Source organism: Poecile atricapillus, chromosome 5 (assembly GCF_030490865.1).
Source record: "Poecile atricapillus isolate bPoeAtr1 chromosome 5, bPoeAtr1.hap1, whole genome shotgun sequence".
Lineage (NCBI taxonomy): Eukaryota > Metazoa > Chordata > Aves > Passeriformes > Paridae > Poecile > Poecile atricapillus.
In genome coordinates this window covers 13,273,211-13,299,948 of record NC_081253.1, presented here as the reverse complement: position 1 = coordinate 13,299,948, position 26,738 = coordinate 13,273,211, and the positions used below count along the sequence as shown (strand labels likewise).

The following is a 26,738-nucleotide window of genomic DNA, read 5'->3' as shown; positions in this document are numbered from 1 at the left end:
AAAACTCTTATACAGTCAAATGTAAATCACCAACAGTTGGCTTTATATCCTATAGGGTTATTGCATGACTCCTAGTTTCCCCAAACTGTGGGCAGTGTAATGGGCATCTGGAGACAGTCAGCACCACTGCTACACTTACCATCAAATTATCAAATTGCACATCCACATCCATTTGTGAGAGCAAGGCAGAGAATGTGCTTTGGGGTTTCACAGCTACAGAGAATACAGAGATGGCAACAAAAGTGCTTGTCAGTGCTGTGACTAGCCAGAGAGAAGTGAATTGCACTGGGAGATTTAATGATGAGAGGTAAATCTAAAAGGGGAGAAAACCCCAAAGTCAAAACAAACCACAGCAACAACAAAAGACTTGGAAGGCATCGATAACATTCTATGTGGCAGCTAGCAAAGGTGGATTAACTGTAGCTAAACAAAGAAATGTGCTTATGCACCAGGCTATAAGCTTTGCAAGAAACTACCTGTTAGAAAATACTGAGACTAGTGAAACCTGGAAAACATATACAGGTGTTAGCAGGATTTTACTTGCATTTACAGTTAAGTTCAGAGAAGAGGAGAATGGAAGCAAGACCAGATGACATTTCAGTGTGAAACCTGTCTGCCACAAAATAATTCTTTAATGGGACAGGACCACACCCTTTTCAGTAGTGGACCCTCATCTGGTCTAGGTAGATTGCCAAACATCCTGGGACAGTTTAGGAGCTTTCAGGATCAGAAGAGGTTTGGCATGAACGGGAGGATACCTGAGGCTCGCAGGCAAGTAGCTGCCTCTAGTGAGATTATATTAAGGCCATGTCTAGAGCCAGGTTGTTCCTTCCATGTATCTTCAGATGCATGCTTTTGCTTCATCCACACATCCTGAATTTCAACTACTCGTTTTCAGACATGCCAGACACAGTTTTGTCCCACATATCTGACACGGTCTTGCAAAAACTGTCCCAGCTGTGTCTTCTATCAACTTACTGTTCTTTTCTGACACTGTCTAATTCCCTTATGTTGCATCAAATGCAAACTATTTATCTTTGCTTTTCATGGCACATTTCCAACCTCTTTACCTGTCATGACTCTGACATTTCCCTTGTCAAAAATGTCAAACTCCTCTGGCCATAGCCTTATATTTTTTGAACAAGCACATTATTGCTTTCTCCCATGTCACTCCATGTCTGCAAGCACTCAGTTTCTTCCTCTTTTTAATCTCTACCTTATAACTATTTTGTTATAAGAAAGCCTAGAAATAATTATGCACCTGGTAGACTAAAACTGCCACCTGTGATGCCTTTCTGGCATTCCATGTTTTTATACCCTTAGAAACCTAACTGCAAACTCTTTGGAGAAGAGATAGTATGTATTGTTAGCTGCTCTCACAGCAAAATCCAGTGTGGCCTGCGAATATTTGGAACTAAAAATAAGACTGCTTATGTACCAAACATAAAATGTATTTCAACACTTCATATTTGATGACAGTAAGTTAGGGGCAATTTCTCTCAAGATCTCAGTTCTTAAAACGGTAAGATCTCCCAGTCTGAGGTGATAAGACATAAACCAATTAAATCTGGCTTGCAGATGCATGCCATGCAGTTCTTCCTAAAAGTATGACAAAGATTGGGTCTTTTTATGGTTTTCAGCCAGTGGCACCCACCTCTTGCCACACCAAAATGAGGAAAAACCCATGGTGATGTAACTCAGACAAAAAAAGAAAATCAGGCAACACTGAAACAATTCACATCGTTTTGCTTGCAGCAGATTTCCAGCTAAATATTTTCCTTGCTGCTGAATGGATTTGGGTCTGAAGGGCAGTTCAATAAGAGAAATAGCCTCTCCAAGGTGCTATAAGTTCAGTTCCAGTCTTGTCAGCATCAGTGTTCTAGGAAAATAAAAATCTCTTGAGGTAATGTTTCAAGCCATACAAAATTAGATGTTTTACTTTGATAGAACTACACTGAATTACATGATTGGAAAGTTTCCTGTACATTGAGGATATTCTGGAGTTATGCTGTGATCAAAACTGTGCCTTTCATTCACTTGCTAAAAGGTACTCCTGCATATCAACCACTATCAGCTGAAAGTGATAACGTCTCTTGTTCTGCAAGTTTCTTATCAACAGTCTGTGTTTACCCAGAGCCTTTGAATTGGTTTCATTGCATATTTCAAGTAGATGAATGCATTTCTCCACACTAATGTTGCTGTTTATCAGCACTGTTTGGCTCACAGGGTAGCTGGCTCCACAATCTAGCTGGAATCAAATTAGCTGTTGATAAATCAGTTGTAAATAAGCTGAGCAGGTGAATAACTGTACATCACAGGTGTGCACAGCTTAACACAAGAGCTTCTTGAGAAACTTTTCAGAGTAGTTTTTCATCAGTGAACCTTAAATAACTGCAGCTATGTGTGTGCCTTTCAAGTGCAGACACGAGTTGACAGAAGCAGGAGGCTTCACTAGCTCCATGGAAGCGTCTGTGGGGAAAACTAGTCATGAACCAGCTCTCTGTGGTAATGAGATGGTCTCCTTTGGACAGAAGCCACACTGAGCTGGCACAGACAGTGAGCCTCAGGCCCCAAGCTAATATGACAGCACAGATGTAGCCCAGAGTTGAGTGTCTCTAATCACCTTTGACAGTCAATAGTGACAGTTCTCTTCCTTCCCCAAGGAGCCTCTCCCTTCTCACCACCTGACTTGGCCACCTAGTTCTGTACTAGTCATCAGTAAATACTCTGCTATGGTCTTAATGAGCTTTGAAGAGTTGTGATGCCTTTTGGAACAACAAAAGCAATGGACAGAAAGTAAGCCCTTTTTTAAAAATTATAAAGTCAGCCTTTTTCTTCCCTCTCTTCAGATGGCTTGGCGTGATTTCCACACAAAACCCTTGGCTTCCTTTGTGTTTACAGCGTAGAGTTCAGGTGACAAATCTATGAACAGATCTCTCAACAGACTCTCTTGTCAGCTGCATACCCCACAAATGCTTTCACTGTTAACTAGCAAACCATTAAAATCTCCAAAATGACAGTATGGTTGCCAATATTCTCAGCTTCAAACCACTAAGTACCTTTTCTTCCCTTCTGCTTTTTAGTTTAACAGGGAAAAAAAAGATCCATCTCACCAATGTCATCCTATCTGCAGTCCAAGTGCTCATCAAGCATCCAGAGTGGTTACAGTTGTATTCCTGGAATTGTTATTCTTATTCACTGGTTTTTTCTCTTTATTTCCTTTGTTAGAACTGAAACTTTACCTTCATTTTCTATTTTCCCTTTTAGTTAGCTGTATGAAGAGGCTTTATTCTGGCTTTTCCTTTCCCACACTATTTTTTACCAGAATTCACAGCATTTTGTGCTGCTACTGTTTGATGGGGGTTTTTTAACCTTTAAAACACCTTAATGTTTCTTTTGCTGTGGATTTCAGTAGCTGAATGTTTCTGTATTTTTCTTAACAGCAGCAGCAGCCCAAAAAACAGTTCAGCAAAATTTCAAAATCATAAACTGTTGGAAACTGGGTTCTTGCAACATGGACTTCCATATGACCTAAAAACAAAGCCCAAGGTGGTAAAATTGACTTAAAGCACTAAACATAGATTAAAATCAGCCAGCTCAGCCCAGCTAAATTCTACTAAATATCTAATGACCACTGTGATTATGATGTGGACGTAATACAAATGAAAACGGCACGTGGGTTTACTTACAGTTGTGACAGGTGGCTCCCATGTAGCCTGTGTTGTTACAGTCACAGTAAAAGGTGGTCCAGGACTGGGAGCATCTTCCTCCATGTTCACAGTAGTTGGGTAAACATCTAAATTGAGACAGTTTTTAAAAATGTAATTAATTATAAATATTTCTGCAAAATTAATGTACTGGGGAAAAAAAATAAAAATCAAAAACAACAGAACTGTCTCAACTCCTCCTTCAGGCAAGAGTTGCCTAGGGCTGAATTGCTGAGTAATGAAATAATTATTTCTTTCTCTGTGATTCACATCCAAGCACTGAAGAAAACAACATTTAAACTATCCAGAAGATAGGTAAAGATCATTCTAAATAAAAACATTCCATTTGTTAGCAATTAAAGTGTCATGAACTTTCTGACCATAGAGCAAGACAAGTAGCAGGTGAAACTGCTATTGAAATCTTGTTCCAAAGGAGAATCCCCTGTTCTCTGATTAAAAAGGCACCACTGTTATCAAAATTAGGCTGAGTTACATTTGTGGTAACACTAACAGCATGCATATCTCTGAAGTGAGAGGAAAAATATGCTTCAATTATGAGTTCTGTACTCTCTTCTTTTCTTCATTTTAGTTGGTGTGCCTCTGAAGTATTATTGTGAAACAAATTATTAAGAGAAGAAAGAGGCACAACAGCATGCAGCTCAGGAAAAGAACAGAAACAAAAGCTGTGGGAGATAAATTCAATCTCCAGGACAAGAAGTGAATGCTGATCTGAACTCCCCTGGTAAAAATGCAGGCAGTGCAATGAAGTTACACCAGCTTAAATGGAAACAGATTGTTCTCTTATTTGCCTTTTTTTCATTTTATTTTTTTTTCCTCTTACTGTATATTAATCTCTTTTACACAGTATGTCTGACTTTTGAAAAATAAGTAACTTGTTTATACTGCTGATTCAATTGTGATGGGTGGGTGGAGAGGAAACAGGGAATCAATTTATCCTTTACACTACACAACTCCATTAGGAGTTGCTTTGCTGTAACTCGAGCTTCAAAACTCTTTCAATATCCAGATCTTTCCAGGGTGTTAGTGTGAAATCACTGATACTACCTTGATTTTTTTCTAGCTGAAGACATGATTTTATTGCAGCTCATCTCATCCTTAGGAAATTTTTTTTTGCATTTAAGTATGTATATTGCCCTTAGCAGTGGTTTTCAATCTGTTTCTTTTAGCTTACTTACCATTAAAACCTATTCCATGCATGCAAGCAGAAAACCTGTATGTCACTAACAGCCATCTTCACCAGCCTTCAGAGCCTCATCAGCCAAGTTTTCATCAATTTACCAAGTCCAAGGCTGCCAGACCTTGACAGCCCAAAGGAACCTGTTCATGTGCCAGGGGCCTATCAGAACAACTTCTTGTCCTCAATATGCTCCATGCTCATTCATACAAACTTACATCTATTCATCTACCAGTGAGTCTGAGATTCATTCCAGGACTATTTATACAGTTATACATAAAAGTTATAAAGGTCATATAAAAATATTAACATGAAAGATTGATTATTTTTGTTCAATTACTGCAGTAATTATTTATTATCCAAAAACTAGAGAAATAAGAAATTCAAGAAGAAAGTATGCTATTTATAACTATCCATAACATTTTTAAAACAGTTCTAAAACATATTGGTCTTTTAAAAATCATTGTCATGGCTTCTATTAATCATCAAGCTCAAATACAAAATGGAGACAGAGTATGAGAATTACACTCCTAGTTTTCTAGCTCTCCAGGAATCTATTTCCACTGCTGTAGGAAAATGTCTTGATTCTAAAACAAAAAAGAAACAAAGTGGAAGGCCAAAACCCCTGGGTTTGCCCTACCCTTATAAGGCAGGAATTCTGAGACGGGATGAGATTTTGGCTTTTAACGTTATGCTGGGCAATCATCTATCAGTCCAACAGCCTGCTGGTACAGTGAGAGCCCAGCCAGCCCCTCTGCCATCACACCTACTCGTGAAATGAGATTTAAAGCCCTGGGTCAATGCTGAGGAGAGCAGGAGCAGCCTCCTGGGCTGGTGCAAACAGGACTGTGTGGTGTGCCCTGCAGGACCTGCCAGCCACCTGAACCGGTTCCATCCCAGAGGGTACAACAGCTCTGTGCTGACACGCGTGAATTTCACCTGTGGGAGCACATCTACTCATGTTTCTGCTTTGGTGGTGCCTGCCCTGGCCCTCAGCACACTGCCTTTAATTCCACTTGCTGTTTAGTGATAAACACTCCTTTATGTCACCTGTACAGCAGCAGTTCTATTCACATCACAGGGAGGCTGGTGAGAAGAAACATATGGTGCCAACAGAGCTCTTTGGAGAGATAAAAAAAATAGTGCTGTGTTATGATAATAACTTACATCATCAGTGTAATGGACAAATATGCTTTTTGCCTACTTTAAACTACCTTTTATTAATTAACCCAATGCAGTAGAGCTAATTACTAGCCATTTGTGGTTTGCCAAAGGCCTGTATTAGAGGCTTAGCCACATTTATTCCCTTAAAATTGTTTCCTTTTAAAGACTTTAAAAAGTTGAAGGTCACTTCTTATTTCTTCTTGTCTTATGAATGCAAACATTTTTTCTTCTCCCAACAATGCACAAAATGCAAGTCAAACTAACTATGTCAGCTTTTAATGATATTCATAAATTCAGAATTAAATCTTTTTTTATTCCCTAGTCTATTTGCTTTAATTAGCACCAATTGCATTGATCTCGTTTTTGGTCAGATAACTAACCCTTCTAAGAGCTTATGAAACAAATTTCTTTGCAACTCTAATAATTACCATAATCCCATTCTAGCTGAGCAGTTGTGTCTTCATTAGAAGCAAAATTTTTCCTAATTGTGAGAGAACTCAAAATTAAGAAATAGCTATAATTAAAATTAATCAAGGCATGGATAAGTCACAGATTGTTCCATTTGTGAACTGTCCTAGATCCGCATGTTGAAGGATTTTAACACATGTAATTTAAAATATGAATTAATATTTTCATTCCAGTAGAAACAAACACTTTCAGCAAAAAATGTAGCAGTATCACAGAATGTTTCATAGACAAAAATTTGCATCAGGCAGCCCCTGACCTATTTGCAATTGAAATGAACAAACAGCTCAACTCAATTTTTGCAAGTAACATAAATGAGACACTTGAAAATTTATGGATTTGCCTAAGAAAGTTTGTGACAGACAAGGGACTCTGATCTTCCCCATTTATTCATATTATATATATCACGGTGAAAAATTATTATTTAAAAAAAAAAAATAAAAATAAGTGAAGCAAAGGAATTTTTCCCTCATTCAGCCAAGCTGGAAAATGCACACCTTAGCCATCTAAGTGAGCAATGTGCAGAGCCTGCACAAAAGCCTTCACTGTCCTTGGATGAAACATTCACCTCCAAAACCTGCTTCCTTTGAAACCAAAGGACAAACTGCACAGACATTAGGGGGGAGAAATTTGGGCCTTTGATGGGAATGATGAAGAAATAACAATGGCAAAATTACTTGAGTGGGAAGGCTAAAGGAGCTCTACACATTTGATGTTACACTTGACTGGAAATAAACCCAGTGCACCTCTGAGATTTTCTTATAGTCAGCACAATACACCCAGCACTACCCCCTGTTCCTCCTAAGGAAAGAGGAAGGGAAGGGAACCATCACAGAGAGAAAGAAAGGAGGAGCACACCCCCTAAATATCAAGACTGTAAATATACATAATTTCTAGATGAGAACTAAGTCTCTAAAACTCAACAATGCTGTAACAAAAAAATGCATGAATTTTTGGAAGATTATATATCAAGAAAGCATTGCCTTTAATATGGTATTAAATTCATTTTATTTCAGCATGTTTTCCTATTTAAAGCCAGCAGCTATTTAATTTATAATTAACAAAATTTAACATTAAGAGAGATGACTTCATCTAGAGGGCATATATGTCTGATGAAACTCATGGTGTTGCTGTAACAGAATATACTTTGCTTTAGTAAAATGGTGTCTTTCCACTAAACTCAATAGACTGAGACCCATTGCAACAGCATGGATTTCAGCCCTGCTGTACTGAGCTGTAAATCTGGGAAATTCCTTGCAAAGGTTATTTTTGATACAAGAAATGGCTTCAAGGGGAGACCACACAATCATTTCAAAGAGAAATTTAGCAATGCTACCAGACAGACAACATATAACAACTTCATAGGTTTACCAAGGGGAAAACTAATGAAGATCTGAGAGCACCAGAAAAAATACTGCAATAGCACATCCCACTCTTATTTTCCCCTGGATGTCCTTTTGTGGTAAAAGAGTGGGCTAGGTGTCCTTAACTAAAGGAAGAAAAAATAGCTACCAGAACCAGAGGAAGAGAGAAAAAGTGTGTAAAAGCACTATTACAGCAGGCTGCAAAAGAATTAACATTCTTCAGACATTCTTCTGGCTTTCCTCAGCAGACATTTCTCCTCATCTCCTCATCAACACATTCCAAATTCTCTTTCCTCTTGCAGCTTCAGAAAGCTGACCAACAACTTACTAAAAAGTCTTTTGGCATACTTTATTTTTTAATTTTAAGTCATCTACGTTTTCTTTCCTAAATTTATTACGTTATGAGAACTCATGGAGTACAAAGAGAACAAGGAAAATGTGAACAGACAATTCCTCTTTTCCATGATGGAAACCTTCTAGTCTGTCTTACTGAATTGATGTAAAAAACAGACAAACAAACAAAACTAAAGAAAAAAAAAAACTCAGTAGTTTCTAATAAAGTTAGGTGTTTCTTCTTTGTGAGATTTACAAAACTTGATGAAAGAACTTCTAAAATACGTTATTATTTCCACTGTTGGTCACCTTGGTTCTGCATATCGCTGTGAGACCAACATTTAAAAGATCTGAACACTGATGCCAACAGCCCTGGGGCATGTGAGTAGCACAGAACTGGGCTGGGACTGGCACTAGTGAAGGAAAAGCCTGCTAACTGTGCCTTTGATAAAAGGCATTTTTAAGGTTTGATTGCTTTGTTGTTAGAACGCCTACATTTTTAATATAGGTAAATGTGCTGACAGTTTGGCTTAGCATCAGCAGAAAGGATTTTATATAAATAAATTTGAGAAAGAAAAAAGGGAAACAAATAAACCATCCTGTACAGACAGCTGTTCCATTTAGAATTCATCATTTTACAAAGCAAAAGCAGAAAAGCCATCTGCAAAAATCAAACAAAGAAAGAAAGATATGATATTATATTCTACTTGCATCCCCATATCTGGCCTTTAATTTACTGTGGCATTGCACATCCCATGGATTTTTACTCTAAAGGAACAGCAATGGGAGTGAACTCTATTCAGGTTCCCCCCAAACTCAATTCCACACTCAAGCAGGATTTCAAAAGCTAATAAATTAGCCCCTTACCTACTTTCAAACTGCATTCTTTCTCCACAGGAGTCTTATTCAGGACAGATCCTCTCTCCCACCATACCGAGAAGTCCCTACACTCTCAGGGACAAAGCTAACTTTCTCCAGTTTCAACACTATCCACATGTAGAAGTCACTGCAGTCACAGGAAGGTGTTCACCCTGCTCCATGTTTTACCTACCCTCGACAGGATTTACTGAATGATGCTGATGAATCTGAAGCATCTGTCTTTATTTTGCTCTGAAACACAGCACTTCTAGAGACTAGAGAAACTTCAAGGGCCTCAATTGTAATTTTCTGCAGCTGGTATTGCATGTATGAAACAAGAACAGAGAAAACACAGTTAAGGAAGGGCAAGCAAAACCAATTTATGGCATTATACAAATAATCTGAGCACTCCTTTTCATTCTCATTGAAGAAACACAAAGCCTAGAAAACTGCCCCCTTCTCAAAGACAGCATTTTCCACTGTGACTGCATATTTTTTTCTGGGAATTTGCTTTGTACAAATATTTTCTTGCTGTCTATCACAGAGCAAGAGCATCTGACAGTGTGAAGATCATATCCCAGTCTAAGAGAAGGAAACTGTGCTACATGGTTTTATTACACTTCACTGTCAATCAGCCCTTAAGCTACTGGAGAGAAGCTCTGCCATTACCTGTATTATTCAGCTGCTTTAAACATTAGAATAGATATGAGAAGATGAGAGGATGCTCCTCACAATTACAGGGATTTTAATTCCAACACCCAAGGCCTTGGATGCCTGTGGGTTTGAATTTTTTAAATCTCACTCTGCTTTTCTGCATCCTGTCCTTCCATCTTAGAACCTGTGTGGTACTGAGAGGCTTTCCAAGATCACGATTCAAAATGCTACCTACAAGGGTGTAATTCCAGCAATTTAGTTCCATTAGTTAGCATGTCTAATTTGTGATGTAGGTGCATACTTTAGGGAAGGACCCAAGAGACTGTTCAACTCTCACAGAACATCATGTTGTCCTCTATTTCTAAAACTATTTTCTTCACTGTTTAGTGATCATTACAAGGCATTAAGTCATTGAGATACAATTTTCCCTTTTTCGTTTCCCACCATGTAACATAGTTTGGATTTAAGTTATCTTCCCCAGTCCATTTCCACATCCACATTCCATTCCCCAAACCCCCTTCCTGTGTTCTGCTTTGGGTTTAATACAGAGGAAGTAGAAAAAACCCAGAATTTCCCTAAGGGCAATACGATGAAAAAGAAAGACACATTTCTAATATCCTATTGTTTTCTGAACAAGCACAAAGCACAAGAAAAGAAAACTTTTTGAAAACTTTTTCCCATTTTCCTTAATTAATATACAAACTAGAAGAAGACATGAAATTTAGCCCTGAGCTATTTGTCCACTGAATCCTAAAACAGGCAAAAGAGACAAAAGGTAAGTGGAAAATTTTCACTCACAGGACTGAAGTCACCTTTTTAAGGTGAAATAGAACATCAGAACAACTACTTATCTGGACCATCAGATCCCTGTAACTAGCCAGGACAGTCTCTCCTGCAGCATTTAAAGGAAAAAAAATCTAGATCTGGGTATTCCAGCATTTGAAGGTGTGCAGTCAAAACACTTTGTTTCGGCTGAGGATGGAGACATAGTTGGGAAATTCTCAAACCAAACTTGGGATTTATGCAAAATGAAAAACATTTTGCAAAAGGAAATGTCTTCAGCTCATTTCAGCTTTGATCACCACCCAAACTCGAGGAATGTGATGTAAAATATCCCACTCATTGCTATAAAACCAAGAAGGGAAAATGTAAGAGGATTTCCTGCAAAGAGAAAGTAATATGCACTATAAAATAATTGTCATTTCTGCAAAGAAGGCATTAAATAATGAAGATAGAAAAACTACAGAGAATGAAAAGGATGGATGCCAAATTGGGGGTTGGGGTTTTTTTTATTCTTTCTGCAATGCACTGCAGATATTTATGTGGGGTTAAATGCAATACTAAATGCTTGATTTTTTTAATCCCAGCCTGGCACTCTAACAAAAAAATTAAAATTAACTGGATATAATTAGCCAGAGTATTTTTTCACTTGCACGGCCAAGCTGGGGAGTGAAAGGATCATATAAAGTTTGGCTTCTGCTGCAGGGCATACATTAAATCTAAAAGGAGAGCTAAGAAATAAAAAAGACCACTATGTTTTTATCGGATTTATCCTTACACATTTCACCTGCGACAGTAATTAATTTCCCAAATTGACATTACATTTGACAGTACAACACATGAAGCAATGTTAAGTTCAGCACTAAAAGTAAAGGAAGAAAAAGTAAAAAAAAATGTTATTTCTTACAAGTAAAAATTGATAATAAAATATAATCTACAAAGGAAATAGGCATAAAGCAGTTTTAAAAGGTCAGCTCTATTTAGCAAGGAAAAGAACACTTCAAGCTAATTTATTTAGAAAATACTGTGAAGAATTTTCACAGATAAAACACGGGTAGGGATAAAAGAATAGGGACTAAGGACACTATTTGTTCTCCACAACTGAAGCAGTAGAGGGAAGCTAACTCATGAATCAACTCCATGTACTTCTCCCTAGTGAAGTAAAACTGTAAACGCCATTCTCGTTGCAGTGGTTATTATGGATACCACATGCCCCTCTCTCCATTTGGATTTGCTGGGAGAACTGGAATATGCAGATGAATCTTGGTCTAAGAAGGATGGTAACATCAGTGTGTGCCTGTGTCTGCTCGCTGATGCTACAGAGATGGGGCACTGCCGGGATTCAAAAGAAAATATCTGGAGTCAGGTTTGTGTTCCTTGTGGCACATCACTGGAATTCCCGGGATGTCCTTCAAGATGTGCCATCCATCCATCTGCCAAGGCAAATTCAACACAAATGTTTGGTTTTTTCTCCCCCTCTCCCCCAGGTCACTTAAGGGAACTGAAGTCCCCGGTGCTGTCCTTGACAAGCACTGTCAGTATTTGCTACAGCAAGGGCAAGGTGCCAGCCAAGTAAAAATAGGACAACCCAGGCAGAGCTTCATCAGCGCAAAATCAACATGAGCTGCAGCAATCAGATTAAAGTACCTCAGCAGCTGTAGAGAGGGAGAGCAACACATGCATTATCTATGCAAACTTGTGAACTGAGCCTAAAGAAAAGCAGGATCTGGCTACCCTCATAGTTCCTTTATGGATAACGATAGGCTTAACAATTAAAAGGCTTTCCTAATCTGAAGAAAACCCAGTCTAATGCAGTCAAGTGCAAATCATGTATAGAATTTATGACAATAAAGCAAAGGGTGTACAAAAATGTGCTTCTCCATCTGCCTCAGCACCCCCTCCATGCAGGGAAACTGCCACCAAAAAGTCCATCACTTTAAGGTATTTCACTTCTGGCAGGATCGACAGAATCATGAAATTTCAGACTGTAACAGGAGTTTTCTCTGTCACTTCCTTTTCTCTGTCACCAGGCAACAAAAATACCTCATCCTGTGTGATGGGGGCTGAGGAGTTAAAAACATGAATGTCATCATTATGGGTGTATTCCAAGAAGATTTGCCTCAAAAGCTTGGTGAATGCAAACATTTGTCCAGCACCACCTTAAGGGGCAAAAGAGACTATTTCCATATGAGGAGTCAATTCAAAGGGAAAAGAGACCACTTTTCTACTCACAACAGCTCTTCAGCACAACTTACCCCAATGGCAATGCCTCCTCAGCACTTGTCCTTAGAGACTTTGGGGGAGCTGGTAGGGGAAACCACACCAGATCTCACCTGTGTGTGTACACAGAGCGTGCAAGAACTCCTGCAAATGGAATTTTCTTCTCTGAGATTAACGCTGCAAAGCAGTCTGTCCCATGGCATGCACGAAGTGCATGAGATTAATCAAGCCATGCCTTCAGGCTCCAGGCAACACTGCAGCCCTTGCTGCTGTATTCCAAGGGGTCCATCTGTAGTAAGAGCAGCCAGCCCTGCTCAGCCCTAAGGGAGCATCTGTGCTGTATGATGAAGGACTGGAAATCCACTGCATTTCTGGACTGAGGTTTAATGATTTTCTGGCACATTTTCCTAATAACCATGGTAACTCTTGAGCTGCAATATCTCTTGAGACCACATTCCTGCATCTATTCTCCGAACAGGATGCCAACCACAGCAAACAACCAACTCAGCTTCAGGACTGGAGCTAGTATTTCTAGTCACAAAATCTGGCATTTGAGCCAATTACTGAATGGGAAATCCCAGAGCTTCTCAACTCTGTGGCCAAATTCTCATCATCTGCATATTTGTTTTCCTACCCATTTCATTTATTTTTAAATGAGAGGCTGACTGAATTTTCCCCAGGCTATGCCTTCCATTGTTGGCCCACACACACACAGACCCACACGCCCACTATTTCCACTGACACAAAGGAAGAGAAAACACATGCAGAACGTGTTAATACTTAGCAAAATTCACACTGAGATTCAAATGTATTTTGAGATTAGCACAGCCATGATGCAATATATTTTGTTTTTGAACAACAGAGGTACAGAGAGCTGCATGCAATGAAAACCATGTTTTAGAAACAGTGAGGGACTTGGACTTTCTAGTCCTAAGTTTATCACCTCTCTCCAGACTTGCTTCAGATCAACAGTGCCTCTCCTTCAATTTCCTTACTCTGGCAGTGCCACAGCAAAAACGCTGATGAAGTAAGTTCAAGAACATCCCACTGAACATTTTGCCAGCTTCCAGCCATCTGTGGCTTATGAATTCATGTACGCCTTACTGGCTTTTTCCTTTACATTTGACCTCTGCAGCATCTAACAACATCCCATCTGATGTTGTGTAAGATTTGAACTTGTGAGAAACTGCACATTCTTGTTTATTATTCAACTCCTTCATGCTGCTCCTCATCTCACAACTCTGCCCAGCTCTCTCTTCTCCAGGCTGAAGAGTCCAAGGATATTTCATCTCTCCTTGTAGAGAACACTTTGTAGCACACCAAAGAAGAGAGTGTCAGTTTTAGAAACAGCCACAAGGGCTGAAGGACAGATTTACAGACTGGGTAGTCAGAGCTGCGCACAGCAGCTCCTCGGAGTGGCCCAGAGAGGACACACCTCCTGCAAAAGGCTGGTCAGGCCAAGGAGGAGACCAGTGAATACATCCAACTGGATTTGCATTTCATCTTTTAGCAACTACAATAGAGGGTTGTGAAGGGATCCATACAGAGCTGTTATCTTGATTTACTAGGGGGAAGACGCTTCTGTAGTTATCCAGTGCCTCAGTCCCTGACTTCTCTAACCTTCTCACCCTCATTCACACCATATCTTAAAGAGAGACAGCACCTCCAAGAAGTCACAGAACCTCAAGGAAACAGAGAGACACACAGAAGGGAATCGGGTTACTTTTCATCAAATTAAAAAATACCATTAACCATAATGGAGTTTAATCACCATTCTAGACATCAAATTTACAAAAAAGATATCTCAAAAAAACCCAGAGCAATAAATTCTGCAATCACATAGCTTTCTTCTGAGTTATAAAAATGAATCATGTGTTTTTTAGAACTAAAAAGAGCAAACCAGGACATACAAATAGGAACTGCTGCTTCTTCTCTCCCATTTCATATATCTATATATATCAAGTTATATATATATATATATCCCATTTCTATATCTATGTACATATATCAGGTTATTAAAAAAAAAACCAAACAAACATAACTGTGGGCTATACAGTCCCTACTCACAGTTGTAGCATTGCCTTAGATTGTCTAAGAGATATACCTACTAAAATGAGTTTTCTTACAGGTCTGAGTCTTCCTGAGCTGAATTCCTGAGAGATTTTTCCCACGTTTTTGGTGGGTTTTTTGGTGTTTTTGTTTTGATTTTTTTTTAAATTTATGTACTGTTATTGTTGACATTTCAGAACCCCCTAAGCAAGAATAAGGCACAGCTGTTCGAGTTGCAGGAAAAGCCTGAGCAAATGCAACAGAGCTGGAGGGAACTTGGAAGATCACTCAGTCCATGCTCACACCCCAAGGCAGGATCACCCACACCCATGTTCATTATTTCCCACAGTCTCATCTAACTTTTCCTAAAGCTTTCCAGTGACAGAGGCTTGACAGTCTCCTCAGGCAGTCTGTGCCACAGCAGCTCTCCTATACATCCTGGGCAAAAAGGATGATTATTCCCTTCAGTGCTGCAGCAGCCTTTGAGCACCTAAGACCATTTTGCTGCCTCCCCTCAGCAATCTCTTCTGGTTAAAGAATTTAGTCAATCTTCCTTTGCAAGGGATATTTTTCAGTCCTATTTTGTTGTTTTGTTGGTTTTTTTTTAAAGGTGGCCTTTGAAGAAACAGTTTGGGCTGTGTATGGAGAGTTCTCTCTTTATGGAGAACAGAAATGTTGAAACCTGACTGCTAGCAAACCTAAACACCTAAAGTGGCAACACTGGTTAGTGTTTTATTTAACAGTGTTTGCTCATCCCCCTGCTACTCCTCACTTGGACACATTCACCCACCTGTTTTGTTCACTGGCTGATTTGTCCAGCTGCCAGTAACCCCAAATTTCAAAATGAAGGCTGTAGATGCCAAGAGCCTAGTATTTTGGTATTAGTACTGCCATCAGTGCTATCAGTGCCATCATGGCTCAGGGCTCCCAGCAAGATCAAGCCAATCAATGGTTTCAAGCTGTTTTCCTTCTAATCTAACAGGATAAAACACCACATGAATAAAACAGAAAGTCTCTGTAACTGCATCCCTAACCCATGTCCAGGAGGCTGTTTGGCAGGGTCAAACAGTGTCTTTGCAAACACTAAAATACTTAAGAAGGAAATGAATAAGTGAAGACACCACTAGGAAAAAGACATTCTGTTATATGTTGTTGCTTTGGATTTTTTATTCTCTAAAGCTGAAGTATTTAGGAAAGTCCATCTTGCGTTTTTAAAGCCCCTAATTTGCAGGTGGAGGACAGGGAGCCTGGCCATACACCTACAGCTAGAGGCTTAGTGGGCATCAAGGAAATGGAGTGAACCCCTTCTGACTTACTGCACCTATAAGCAAACACATTTTTTATGCTGCTTGCCACCTCCCCATCCCTTGACACTGATGTCCTCCTCCCTGCAGATTAAGGGCCAAAGACAAAAAGCATTATTCCATTCTCATTAGACTTCCTTAGTGCTCAGACTTTCTCCTGGAAGCTTTTAGGTTTAGTATGACATGCCCTAAGAAGATGCTTCCTTTCCCAAGAAAACACAGTGCAAAACACCAGGAGTGAGGACTGCATGGTTCCTGTAACCACAGACTTAAACTTTATCCCACTGAACCGAAAATAAATTCAAAAAGAGTCTCTCTTTTGTTTGTTTTGGCTTTTTTTTGTCTAGGCCCATATTAGATGGCTTTTGGTCACAGTGCACATCCTGCTGCAAGAATGTTTAAAGATAGCTCCCTTCATCCCCAGCAAAATATTCTGAATTCAAGGACTTCATGGCATCTTCACTTCCAGGCATGTCTGCTTTGTTACCTTCTGCTTTGTACCATACCATGCAGGGGAAACACCAGCATGGTGTACGAAACTGTGTTTTCTGACTTAATTCAGTGTAAAGCAAACAAGTCCTAATGTGCATTCTTAACAGACTATAAATACTGAAAAAACAAAAGAAGAGGGACAAAATTAAATCTTTTTGCTTTTAAAGATGGAGCAGACCTCCATGGCTTAGCACAATATTGTCTTAATTTTTCTCCACGTCTCACTGAAAGGGGGATAGATGCCCTGCAGGCAGGGCCTCTAACATTTCATAACAGGAGCAGTGCAAGCATCACAGGTTGAAACATCCTCAGAAAAGACTGAGCACTCTGTATTTTGTTAATCATAGTAAATATACCTACTAGAACAAAAGGAAAATAAGTAGCTGGATTAGCAGAAGGCAGGCAGTGGGGATAATGCCAAGAGTTCTACACATACATTGCTACCAGAAAAATTGTTTCCTTCTACAGATTCTATTTTCCTGTTCCATAAAGCATTGGGAACAGGAGCAGCTTTGTAGAGGAAGGAAACACTTTGCAAGGTTTGTAGAGCAGACACTGCTCTGACATGAATAGATTGGGGAATGTCTCCTTATACAGGATGTGTCACCTGAGGAAAACATGCAGGTACTGTACAAGAGGACTGCAATTCAGACATAACTTGACATGCAGCAGCAGGGACATCAGTGATGCTGGCACTGCACTGAGGGCTACAAAAAGGCAATGTCTTAATAGGAGATGGTGCTAATGAGCATTCTTCCATCACCTGGGCAGCCCATACTGCTCAAGACCCTACCATGTTTTAATGTCCTACCTGCTGAACTCAGCTGTCACAGATACATCCTGGACTGCCTACTCAGACAGGAGCAGAGCAGCTACAGGGTGGCCTTGTTCACAGAATCACTAAGGCTGTAAGAAGCCTCTGAATGTCTCCAACAAAAGCTGCCTGCTCACAGAAGGTTCAGCAACAGGGTCACATTCACTTGTTCTCCAAAAGCACTGTCTCCCTAGCCACCAAATGGAAAGAGGGATAAACTCACATTTATTTCCTAAGAAATAGTTACTGAAGAATGGAAATAATAAATACAGGGGACAGGAGGCATTCATGGCAAGTTAATTTAAGCACACATATTGTTCAAATACTAGAGATGAGTGATAGTGAGACATTAAGGCTCAGTCCTTCAGATGGCTCCATCTAAATCAATGGAAGCTCATCACCTGAGACAGAGAATCCCAGGGTATGTGGGTGGGTGTGTGCATTATATGCTTGCACAACTGAATTCTCTCTCCAAAATGTACTGCTGGCATCAATAGCCATTCCAGTTTATCATCTTCCAAAATAAAGTCATTAATTCTCTTTTTAAGAGCAGGCACAAGTTGCAGTGAGCTGCCTAGCCACTGCTTTCAAGTCCAAGTCAGAATGAGATTGGCCTACAAGCTTGTAACAAATAAGCTGCTTCTAAATAGAGGCATATTCCTCAAAAGAGATTTTTAGCTTAGATAACTAAGACAAATGTCCCATTTACATGTTAATTAAACTACATAATTCCCTAATGCGTTAAAATTATAAAAACGTGCGCTTTACAGTGCACACAGCAATAAATCTTAAAATTACAGAATCATGGAATATGCTGAGTTGGAAGGGATCCGCTGTCCAACTCCTGTTCCTGCACAGGACATCCCCAAATGTCCCACCACGTGCCTGAGTGTTGTCCAAACATTTCTTCCTGAGCTCTGTCAGGCTTGGTGTTGTGACCACCTCCCTGGGCAGCCTGTTCCAATGTCCAAAAACCCTGAGGGTGAAGAACTTTTTTTCCAACATCCAACCTAAACCTCTCCTGACATAACTCCAGGCCACTCCCTCAGGTCCTGTCACAGGTCACCCCAGAGAAGAGATCAGTGCCTGCCCTCCTCTTCCCCTCACAGGGAAGCTGTAATTGCAGTGAGGTGTCCCTGCAGTCTCCTTTTCTCCAGGCTGAACAGATAAGTGCCCTCAGCTGTTCCTCGTGCTGCTTCAAGGCCCTTCACCATCTTCACTGCCCCTCTTTGGATGCTCTCTAATAGTATAATATCTTTCTTACATTGCAGTGCCCAGAACTGCCCCCAGCACTGGAGCTGAGGCTGCCCCAGCTCAGAGCAGAGCAGGACAATCCCCTTCCTTGCCCACTGGCCATGCTGTGCCTGATGCACCCAGGACAGGGCTGGCCCTCCTGCCTGCCAGGGCACTGCTGACTCCTGTTTAATTTGCCATCGACCAGGACCCCCACAGGACCCCCTTTCTGTGGCACTGGTCTCCAGCATCTCATTCCCCAGTCTGTCCATAAATCCAGCTGCAGAATCCAGCATTTCCCCTTGTGGTACCACATGCAATTGGCGATTGCCCAACCCTCTTATTTGTCAGGGCCTCTCTGCCTTTGAGAGTCATCAGCTCCTCCCAGTTTTGAATCACGTGTGAAGCTGCTCAGTATCCCTTCGCCTCCTATGTCCAAATCATTCATGAAGATGTTGAAGAGCATAGGGCCAAGATGCCATTGGATTTCCTGGCCACACTGGCTTGTGCAGCATCTGCAGCCAGCACCCCCAGGTCCTTCAATAGATCACACATAACTTTTTTTCCTTTTGTCTGTGTGATATATTTAACAAGAAAGGTGGCATTACATAAAACAATCCCACTCTTATTATGTTTGCATCTTTGCCCTAAATAATTTTATGGTATGAGCACAGATTAATGCTAGTCATCCTTGGGACAGCAAAGATAAGGAAGACATTTTCAGTTGCACATAGTTGAGTTGCACAAAGTTTGGTGACAATGAAGGCACTGGAGATATCCCACAGCACCTCTGCATCATACCAGAGAAGTTCTCTTTTGTTTCAACATACAATCACACAAAGTGCTTTTAAACGGTCCACTCAAATAATTTGTTTTTCCAAGAAAAGAGCAAAGTTCTCTCTCTCAGTTCTTAAGAAAGATGGCATTTTGCTTTCTTTTGTAAAATTAACTGCATCTTTTTCCATTCTACCTTGGAATGGTAGAATACCATTTCAGGCACACCAAGTATGAAATTCACATTCCCCTGAATTCAGACATCACTAAATGTGGAAAGAGATTTGATCAGCCAAGTCAGTAATTTCTCCATATAAATTAACAAAAATGAACATAGAAAGATGAGCACAAAGGTCTTGCATCACAGATGTTTTGCCCACAAAAGACTGCAACTCCAGCAGGCTGATCCCTCCTACATGAAGGAATAATGGAAATCAGCCGTCAACTTCATCTAAGTAACAAGTCTGAAAAAAATACATTAAATGCTTATGGTCCTAATGCATTTCCAAAATATCCTTATTACTCCCCTAACTATTTGAAGCACATGAAATTTCCAGCAGTTCCATTTCTGCTTTTCAGAACTCGGGTTGTTTAAAAAAAAAATAAATAAAAAAAATTTCAGAACCTCCTATTCCACATACTAACTTCAAAGTACACATTTGCATAAATGATTCAGAAATATTTAAACATTAAAAATCCATAAGAAGCAAAAGAGAATTACAAAATACTTTTAAAAAAAACCCAAAAATTCTGATTTCCTCTCTGCTGTTTATGGGAAAACCTGGGGTTCCTGTCAGGTTTCACCTTTGGAGGGATGTGGATCACTATTTAAACTGAAATGTTTCTCCAGCAGATGCAGACATTCCATCATTATATTGTCCCACTGAATGGGCAGTATTGCACATGATATGTACCATATCTTCATCATGAACATGCTGTAATGGCTAACGAGAAAAATTGTAGATGATTTATTTAAGCAGAACCAGCTTATATATTAAGGGTATGACATGTTCTGATGAATCAACTAATTTTTCCTTCTCTTTCATTTCCTCTAGAAATTCAAAGCAATCAAATGTTGTTTATGCATAAAATTTAATCCTTTCACCAATCTATAGTTTGATTGAATTTGCATACTCTATTTCCTACAAGTCAATGTGAAGAGAGCCTCATGTAATTGAAACCATTTCCCCTCCAGTCCTCCTATCTTTGTTGCAGTATTTTCTATTAGTAGCTCTATTATGCCTAATATCTGTAATGCTGGCAGATTAGAATTTTCACTTAATGCAACCTGTATTTATAAACCACTAGGATGAAAAAAGAACAAATACAAGAAAGAGGAAATAATAATTACCTGTCTTTGATGCCACACAGATCAATGTGTAAATCACTAAAATTCCCCAGGGAGCCTTGCTGAACTAAAATGAGGTCCTTGGGCTGGTTATCAATAAAGATGAGCCTCATACAGCCTTGAAAAGCAGTAATGGGATTTAAACACTGGGAATCGGTGAAATTGTCAGGGCACCCTGTGGGAAAAAGAGAAGAGGCAGAGAAGAATATTGGAATGTTCAACTATTTCTGCTGGGATTTTCTGATGCAAGAACTCAGAGGCTTATTATTCCAAATATTTTTATTCCTTCTACTATGCAACCTCCTGTGCTATAAATCTTCTAGTTAGGAGAAAAAAAAAAATACAAGCCAGCCACTGAAAGTATCACAGTATGAGGTTTTCACATGTTTTTCATTTTCCACAAGAGAACTGTACATAAATACCTTTGTAGATTTGAGCCATATGTCACCTAAGCTCCAAAAAGTCACTGATCAGAACAATGGTATTAACAGGACTACTAATAACATTAATAATTCTACGGCCTTTTAACCAGGCAAAAAAACCAAATCCAAAACCACTCATGGTTAATACAGCTTTGTAGACTTTGTATATATTGTCAGATAGATGCAGGTACCCATTGACTTCCTCTACCAGCAGTCCACTTTTACAGCTCTGCTTGCAGTTCTGCTTGTTCTGTCTGTGCCAGGCTTGACCAACACCCTTCAACCTGCCCACACTGCTGAATGCACTGCAATTCAACCAGTCCTTACCTTTGCTCTTAGCTGCAAACAGTGCACCTTGGGAGAACTCAGTGATGGCCATCTGAGGCTCTGCCTCACGAAAACCTCCCTGAAACAACCTACCTCCAAAATAGTAGCTGTTCCCAGAGTAGATCCTTGAGACAGTGGTTGCATGGCTGGCGGTGGCAGCGTCGTTGTCCAGCGTCAGGGTAATGCGATGCCTTCTGGCATTGATGTTAACAGAATGCCAAAGTCCATCGTGGAGATTGGTGCCTGGCAAAAAACATGTACAAAGTGAAAAAAAAAAAACAACTGTGTTCTTCAAATCTCCTTTTGCTTTCAACTTGTGACCGCAAATATGTAGTTGAGCTATAAAAAGTGAGAACTGTAGCTGAAAACACTCATTACCTATGGAAAGAAGCTGGCATAGAAGAAAGGGCCCAGGAAAAGGGAAGTTTTGAGAGTATTTAAGTAGGTCATCTCACATTTTAATCTAACCTTGCACTGCTGCAGGCACTCATCAAGCTAGCCCAATCTTCACCACTCTGGTAGCACAGTGTTACCATTCTGGGGTGTCTGTGCCTATCTTCAGTCTCTTGGTAAATGCTTACAAGTCCAGAAGTGTGCAGAGATCTCGACTGAGTTTCTGGTACTAAACACATGCATGAGGTTGCAGAGGATTAGATTCAGTGAGACATTCATAGCCTGTTGTCAGGCTCCAATCTGAAACCTGACTTCAGTAGGTATCAGTAGGATTTGTGTTTCTTAAAACCCTCCAGCACCAATGCAGCACACAGTACTATTAATGGATGTACAGCAGCTGGGTTTCTACACGGCTGTTCTGAGAACTGGGGCTGCTGAGGGATATACTGGGCAGTCTCTTTCTCTTCCAGACACTCCTGCAAAGTGGGAAATTGCCTGTCTTGTTTCCTCATTCTGAAAATCAGTGCTGCATTGTGTGGCTCTTGAAACACCACCAGAGAGCTACAAAGGAACTCCACATCCTCTACTCTGACAGCTCTGAAAATCAGTGGGCAAGCTTCTAAACCCACACACAGAGGTGCAGATCAAAAGTAACCTAATTACAGTTCAAAATATGCCACCATCAGGCTGAAGTCACTGAGATCAGGCACAGAAAACTAGTATTTACTCCCCTCCCTAACAGAGTATTTTTGTTAATGTTGCTTTCAGAAAAAACAAACAAGCACTTAGGAATACAAAGAGGTGTGAGAACAGTTCAAAATAAAATTTTTTAAAAAAGTGGGTGTTAGGTATGTGTAAAGCCATTTCATCATGAATTTCAAAATGAGACTATTTACTCAGTAATGTCTGTTAACACATGCACAATTACCATAGAATTAAAGGCTGGTTTTCCAGAAAAAAAATAGATGATTTTTCAACTAGAACAAGTGCATTTTGAAGTGGAATATGTTGTTGAGGTTTGAAACTAATACAAAAGGAAATGGGTCCCATATGGGGGAAAAATAGGTCCATTCTTTGGAAGCAAGCATGAGTTTATTGTGAGTACTGACATCTGCAGAACATGGCAAACGCACTTTCTGCACATTTCCCATGGACAAGGAGGCAGTTTAGCATGTTTTGGATAGGCTGGACTCAGGTTCATGATTTCAGAACTGCATAAGAACAAACACACCCAACCAAATATTGACATTGTCTCAGCTTTGTCAATAATTTAATTAGGACTGCAATAAAGGCTGGAATCTCAGTTTTCAGTGTTCAATTTTAGCAAGCTATGGCTGTAGCAATCTACATGAGTAAGGATAGATGCAAGGCTGTCTCATTTTCTGTCATAAAGGGGAACAAAACATGCATACAGAACAGCTCTGCTTTGACAACTGTCAGTTTTTTATCTCTGCTTCTTTTAATAGATACATCTTTAATAGATGCCCTCTTTTAGTCTGTACAGGGAATATTTTAATATTACGTGTTTTTAAACATCTGCTCTTTTAGAAAATATATTACTACTGTTGTTATTATTATTATCATCACTATTATTATTCTTCCCCCAAATTTTAAATCAGAGAGGCAACCCTATTTTACCCTCTTGCATCCCACCAGCTTCACTACACAAAGCAACTTGTAAAGTGGCTATGAAAGCCTAATAGGGAGTGCAAGGAGAGGAAGCCCACGGTCAGCCTCTCTTCTGAGTGTAGCATGAAGGGGGAGTCCAAAGCCAGTCAGAAAAACAAAATCAGCTCTGGGCCTCCCTTAACTTCTGCTGGGGAAAGATGCTGTGGCTGAGCTGGCTCCCAGCTGACTTCAGCACAGTCTGAAGATGGGAACAGGAAGGTCTTCATGTGACCTGACTGAAGAAAATTGAGTGTGACTGTTTAAGAAATAGAGGCTCAGCTAACTGTCAGTGAGATTGAATCTGTAGATTTCAGGATGCCAATTTACCAAGCTTAGATCAAGCTGTACAGAGCGGCTTCACCGCTGGAAAGCAAGAGAAAATTTAAAAGTGAAAGGAAGATTGGGTGTTTCCTTAGTGCTTGATCCTTTCATCCCACAGAGGTGAACCTTTGTGTGGTAGAAGGAGACAAGTGAAAGTAAACAAAAAAATAAACACCTTCAGTGATTTCCACTGGGTTCTCAGTCTCCTTTTGAATAAACAGCATCAATCTCCCACCATGGAGGTAAACCAAGAGATGTCCTGAGTTTTCAGACAGCTCGGTGAACAGAAGTAAGCCATCTTTATTCCAAGTTCGGAACTGGAAGCTGACTGACAAACCATCAATTTGAGCAGTGCCGGGGAGCAGCAAGAAGCTTCGACTGGCACTCACAAAGGTGATAGGAACAACTTGTGGCTCTGAGCAAGAAAAGGTCACATTCCCCTGCAAAAAAAAAAAAAAAAAAAAAAAAAATATCAAACATAATCAGCATGACTTTTTTTCAGTCATCCCAAAACATCTTTAGTTAAATAAGCTCTTTGGATTTCTAATCGCCCTCAAAGCTGAAATAGGTATTATTATTCAGACACATATCTTTGGAAATCAATAGGAAATGTATCTGTCCATGCTGGGAAAACACATCTACCTTCAAAATTTTACTTTTATCCCAGATGCTGAGGATCAAAAATCAAAACCTTACTGCTTAGAAGGATCTAAATGTAACCAAATGTCCTTATCAATTCCAATCTTAGTTGATTATCCCAGTCACCCAGCCCTGAAAGCAATGGTGCAATTTGCCCAGAAGAGAAGCACATTTACTCAAAGCAGTCTGTAGAATCTGCACCAGGTCGCATCTCTGTAGCTGGTGGAAGAAATGACTCCATCAGTTTGCTCAGCCACTGCAGATTACCCCACCAGGGCAATCAGGCCATGGTATAAAATCTTACCAATACACAAAACCAGGATGCACTTAAGGAGCCACGTCTTTCAAAGCCACTCCAGGAGATCGTTGCAGCCAGTTGCTTTGAACTCGTCTGCTTTCTAAAATATCAACTGTAATCTGATCAAAACATCGGAGTGTAAGGCTTTCTCCATGATAACACTTCTCATCAGAGCCTGTAGCTCACTCTAACGGGATAATTATAACGAGCAGCACTTGATGGATGTGCAGGAAGTTGCATAGTGCTTGGGGAATTCCTCTCTGCAATCTCAGACAGATGATGGAACTGCTCCCTATCACTTTCAAATGCCTTCCCAGTCTTTATTTTTTTAAATGGAAAATAAGGTGCCAGAAATAGACAAAGTTATCACTGGATGAAACAATCCAGTGCTTATCCAAAGCTTATCTGTACTCCAGTGAACATTAGTCAGTTAGGAAGTAGGATGCAAATATGGTCTCGGCCTTTAAAAATTTTCTACTGTCTGCTGGGATTTGCTGCATGAAGAGATGGCAGAAGCTTTTTTTTGCTATTGTCACTGTTACGTTTCTACCTCAGTTTTTAATCCAATTCAGGCCAGAAGTCCTGTGCTGAGACATGATCAGCAAAGAGTGCTGACTGCAGGGCCAATGCTGGGACATATGCACATCTCTTTCCTTGTTCAACCAGGTCAGACGTCAAGCTCTCAAGTCTGACTTCAGCTTTAGCCTCTCCATTGTCTAAACTTAAGCAGAATAGCTGTCATTCCACCTGCCATGAGAACAGGCAGATAGAAATGCACAAAGGTGGTGCTGCAATATTCTGTGTAAATGGGATTAAAGGTTCATTTGGAAGACAGCAAGAGGTGCATCTGCCTTTTTTTGGGGGCAGGGGGGAGGTCTTTTCATGCGGTATTTTTGTTGTTCAAAAATTGAGACCTCCATGACATAAGGGAAGTAATTGCAATCAGAACCAAAAACTAGCCAGGATTTTTAAAAAATAAAAGGAAAAAAAAAAAAAAAAGTTGAGTAAAGCAATTGATGCCACAAGAACTTACATCAATTCGACTGACTAATTTAGGAGGGAAACACCTCAAAGCAGCATTCCAGAGCAAAGCCAGATGATGCAGTTAATACACACCAATAATATTTGCTGACATCCTTACAACCTGTCTACCTTCCTAGAGACAGTAACAAGAAAACCTGAAAAAAGGCATACACAACTGTTACTTTGAAAAACATTTGTCCAGTGAATTGGGATAGGTTCTCTTTACAAAAACTGTCAAATTTGCCATGAGTTTTATTCTCAAACAAATTATTCCAGTAGGTCTAAGTCAGAGAAGTAAACAGCTCCCTCTAAACCTGCATCTGATCATGAGCATTTTGCTTTAATTGGCAGCAGTTCTGGAACTCTCCAGGGTATATGCCAGATTTCTGGCAGACACTTGATTTTATAATTGAACCCAATTTAACTGAAAAGTAAAAGCTCATTGGCTAGGAAATGGGATAAGAACAGTCTAATCCCTAGAGAAAATAGCGGAGACTCTCAGCCCTATCCAGCTGCTGGAAACTCTAGCTAACATGTGGCATTTGAGAATTCCATTGAGTCCATCTCCAGACTGATTAACGACTCCTCTAACAAGTAGTGAAATCTTTACAAAATAGTTCTTATTGTTCTTACAAGAGAAAACTTCTGAACCTAAAAGTGCAATGGAGATACATGCAATTTTTTCACTGGCTGCCATGACGGTTTTCTTATGAAAGAATGGAAGCAGCCCAGATTTCTGCAGGCAGGGTAAAGCTTTAGAGGTGGTTCCTGTTCAAGTGAGATGCTGAATGAGCAGTCAGCAGCATGTTACAGCATTTTAAAGAACCAGAGCCTCTCCTATTAAAAAAGAATGGAAGAACACAGTTGCTAAGTGATGAGGATAAAAGTGGCTT

General features: G+C 40.0%; 1 protein-coding gene across 1 annotated transcript in view; it reads right to left on the bottom strand.

Moving 5' to 3' along the window:
* CNTNAP5 (contactin associated protein family member 5) overlaps positions 1-26,738 on the bottom strand; it is a 269,482-nt gene that overhangs the window by 100,064 nt on the left and 142,680 nt on the right. The window contains exons 8-11 of the mRNA XM_058839980.1: positions 24,061-24,325; positions 21,597-21,746; positions 20,758-20,929; positions 3,690-3,796 (exon numbers count right to left, since the gene is read on the bottom strand). Of these exons, the coding sequence (XP_058695963.1) occupies positions 3,690-3,796; positions 20,758-20,929; positions 21,597-21,746; positions 24,061-24,325 (694 nt within the window). The remainder of the gene's footprint in view (positions 1-3,689; positions 3,797-20,757; positions 20,930-21,596; positions 21,747-24,060; positions 24,326-26,738) is intronic.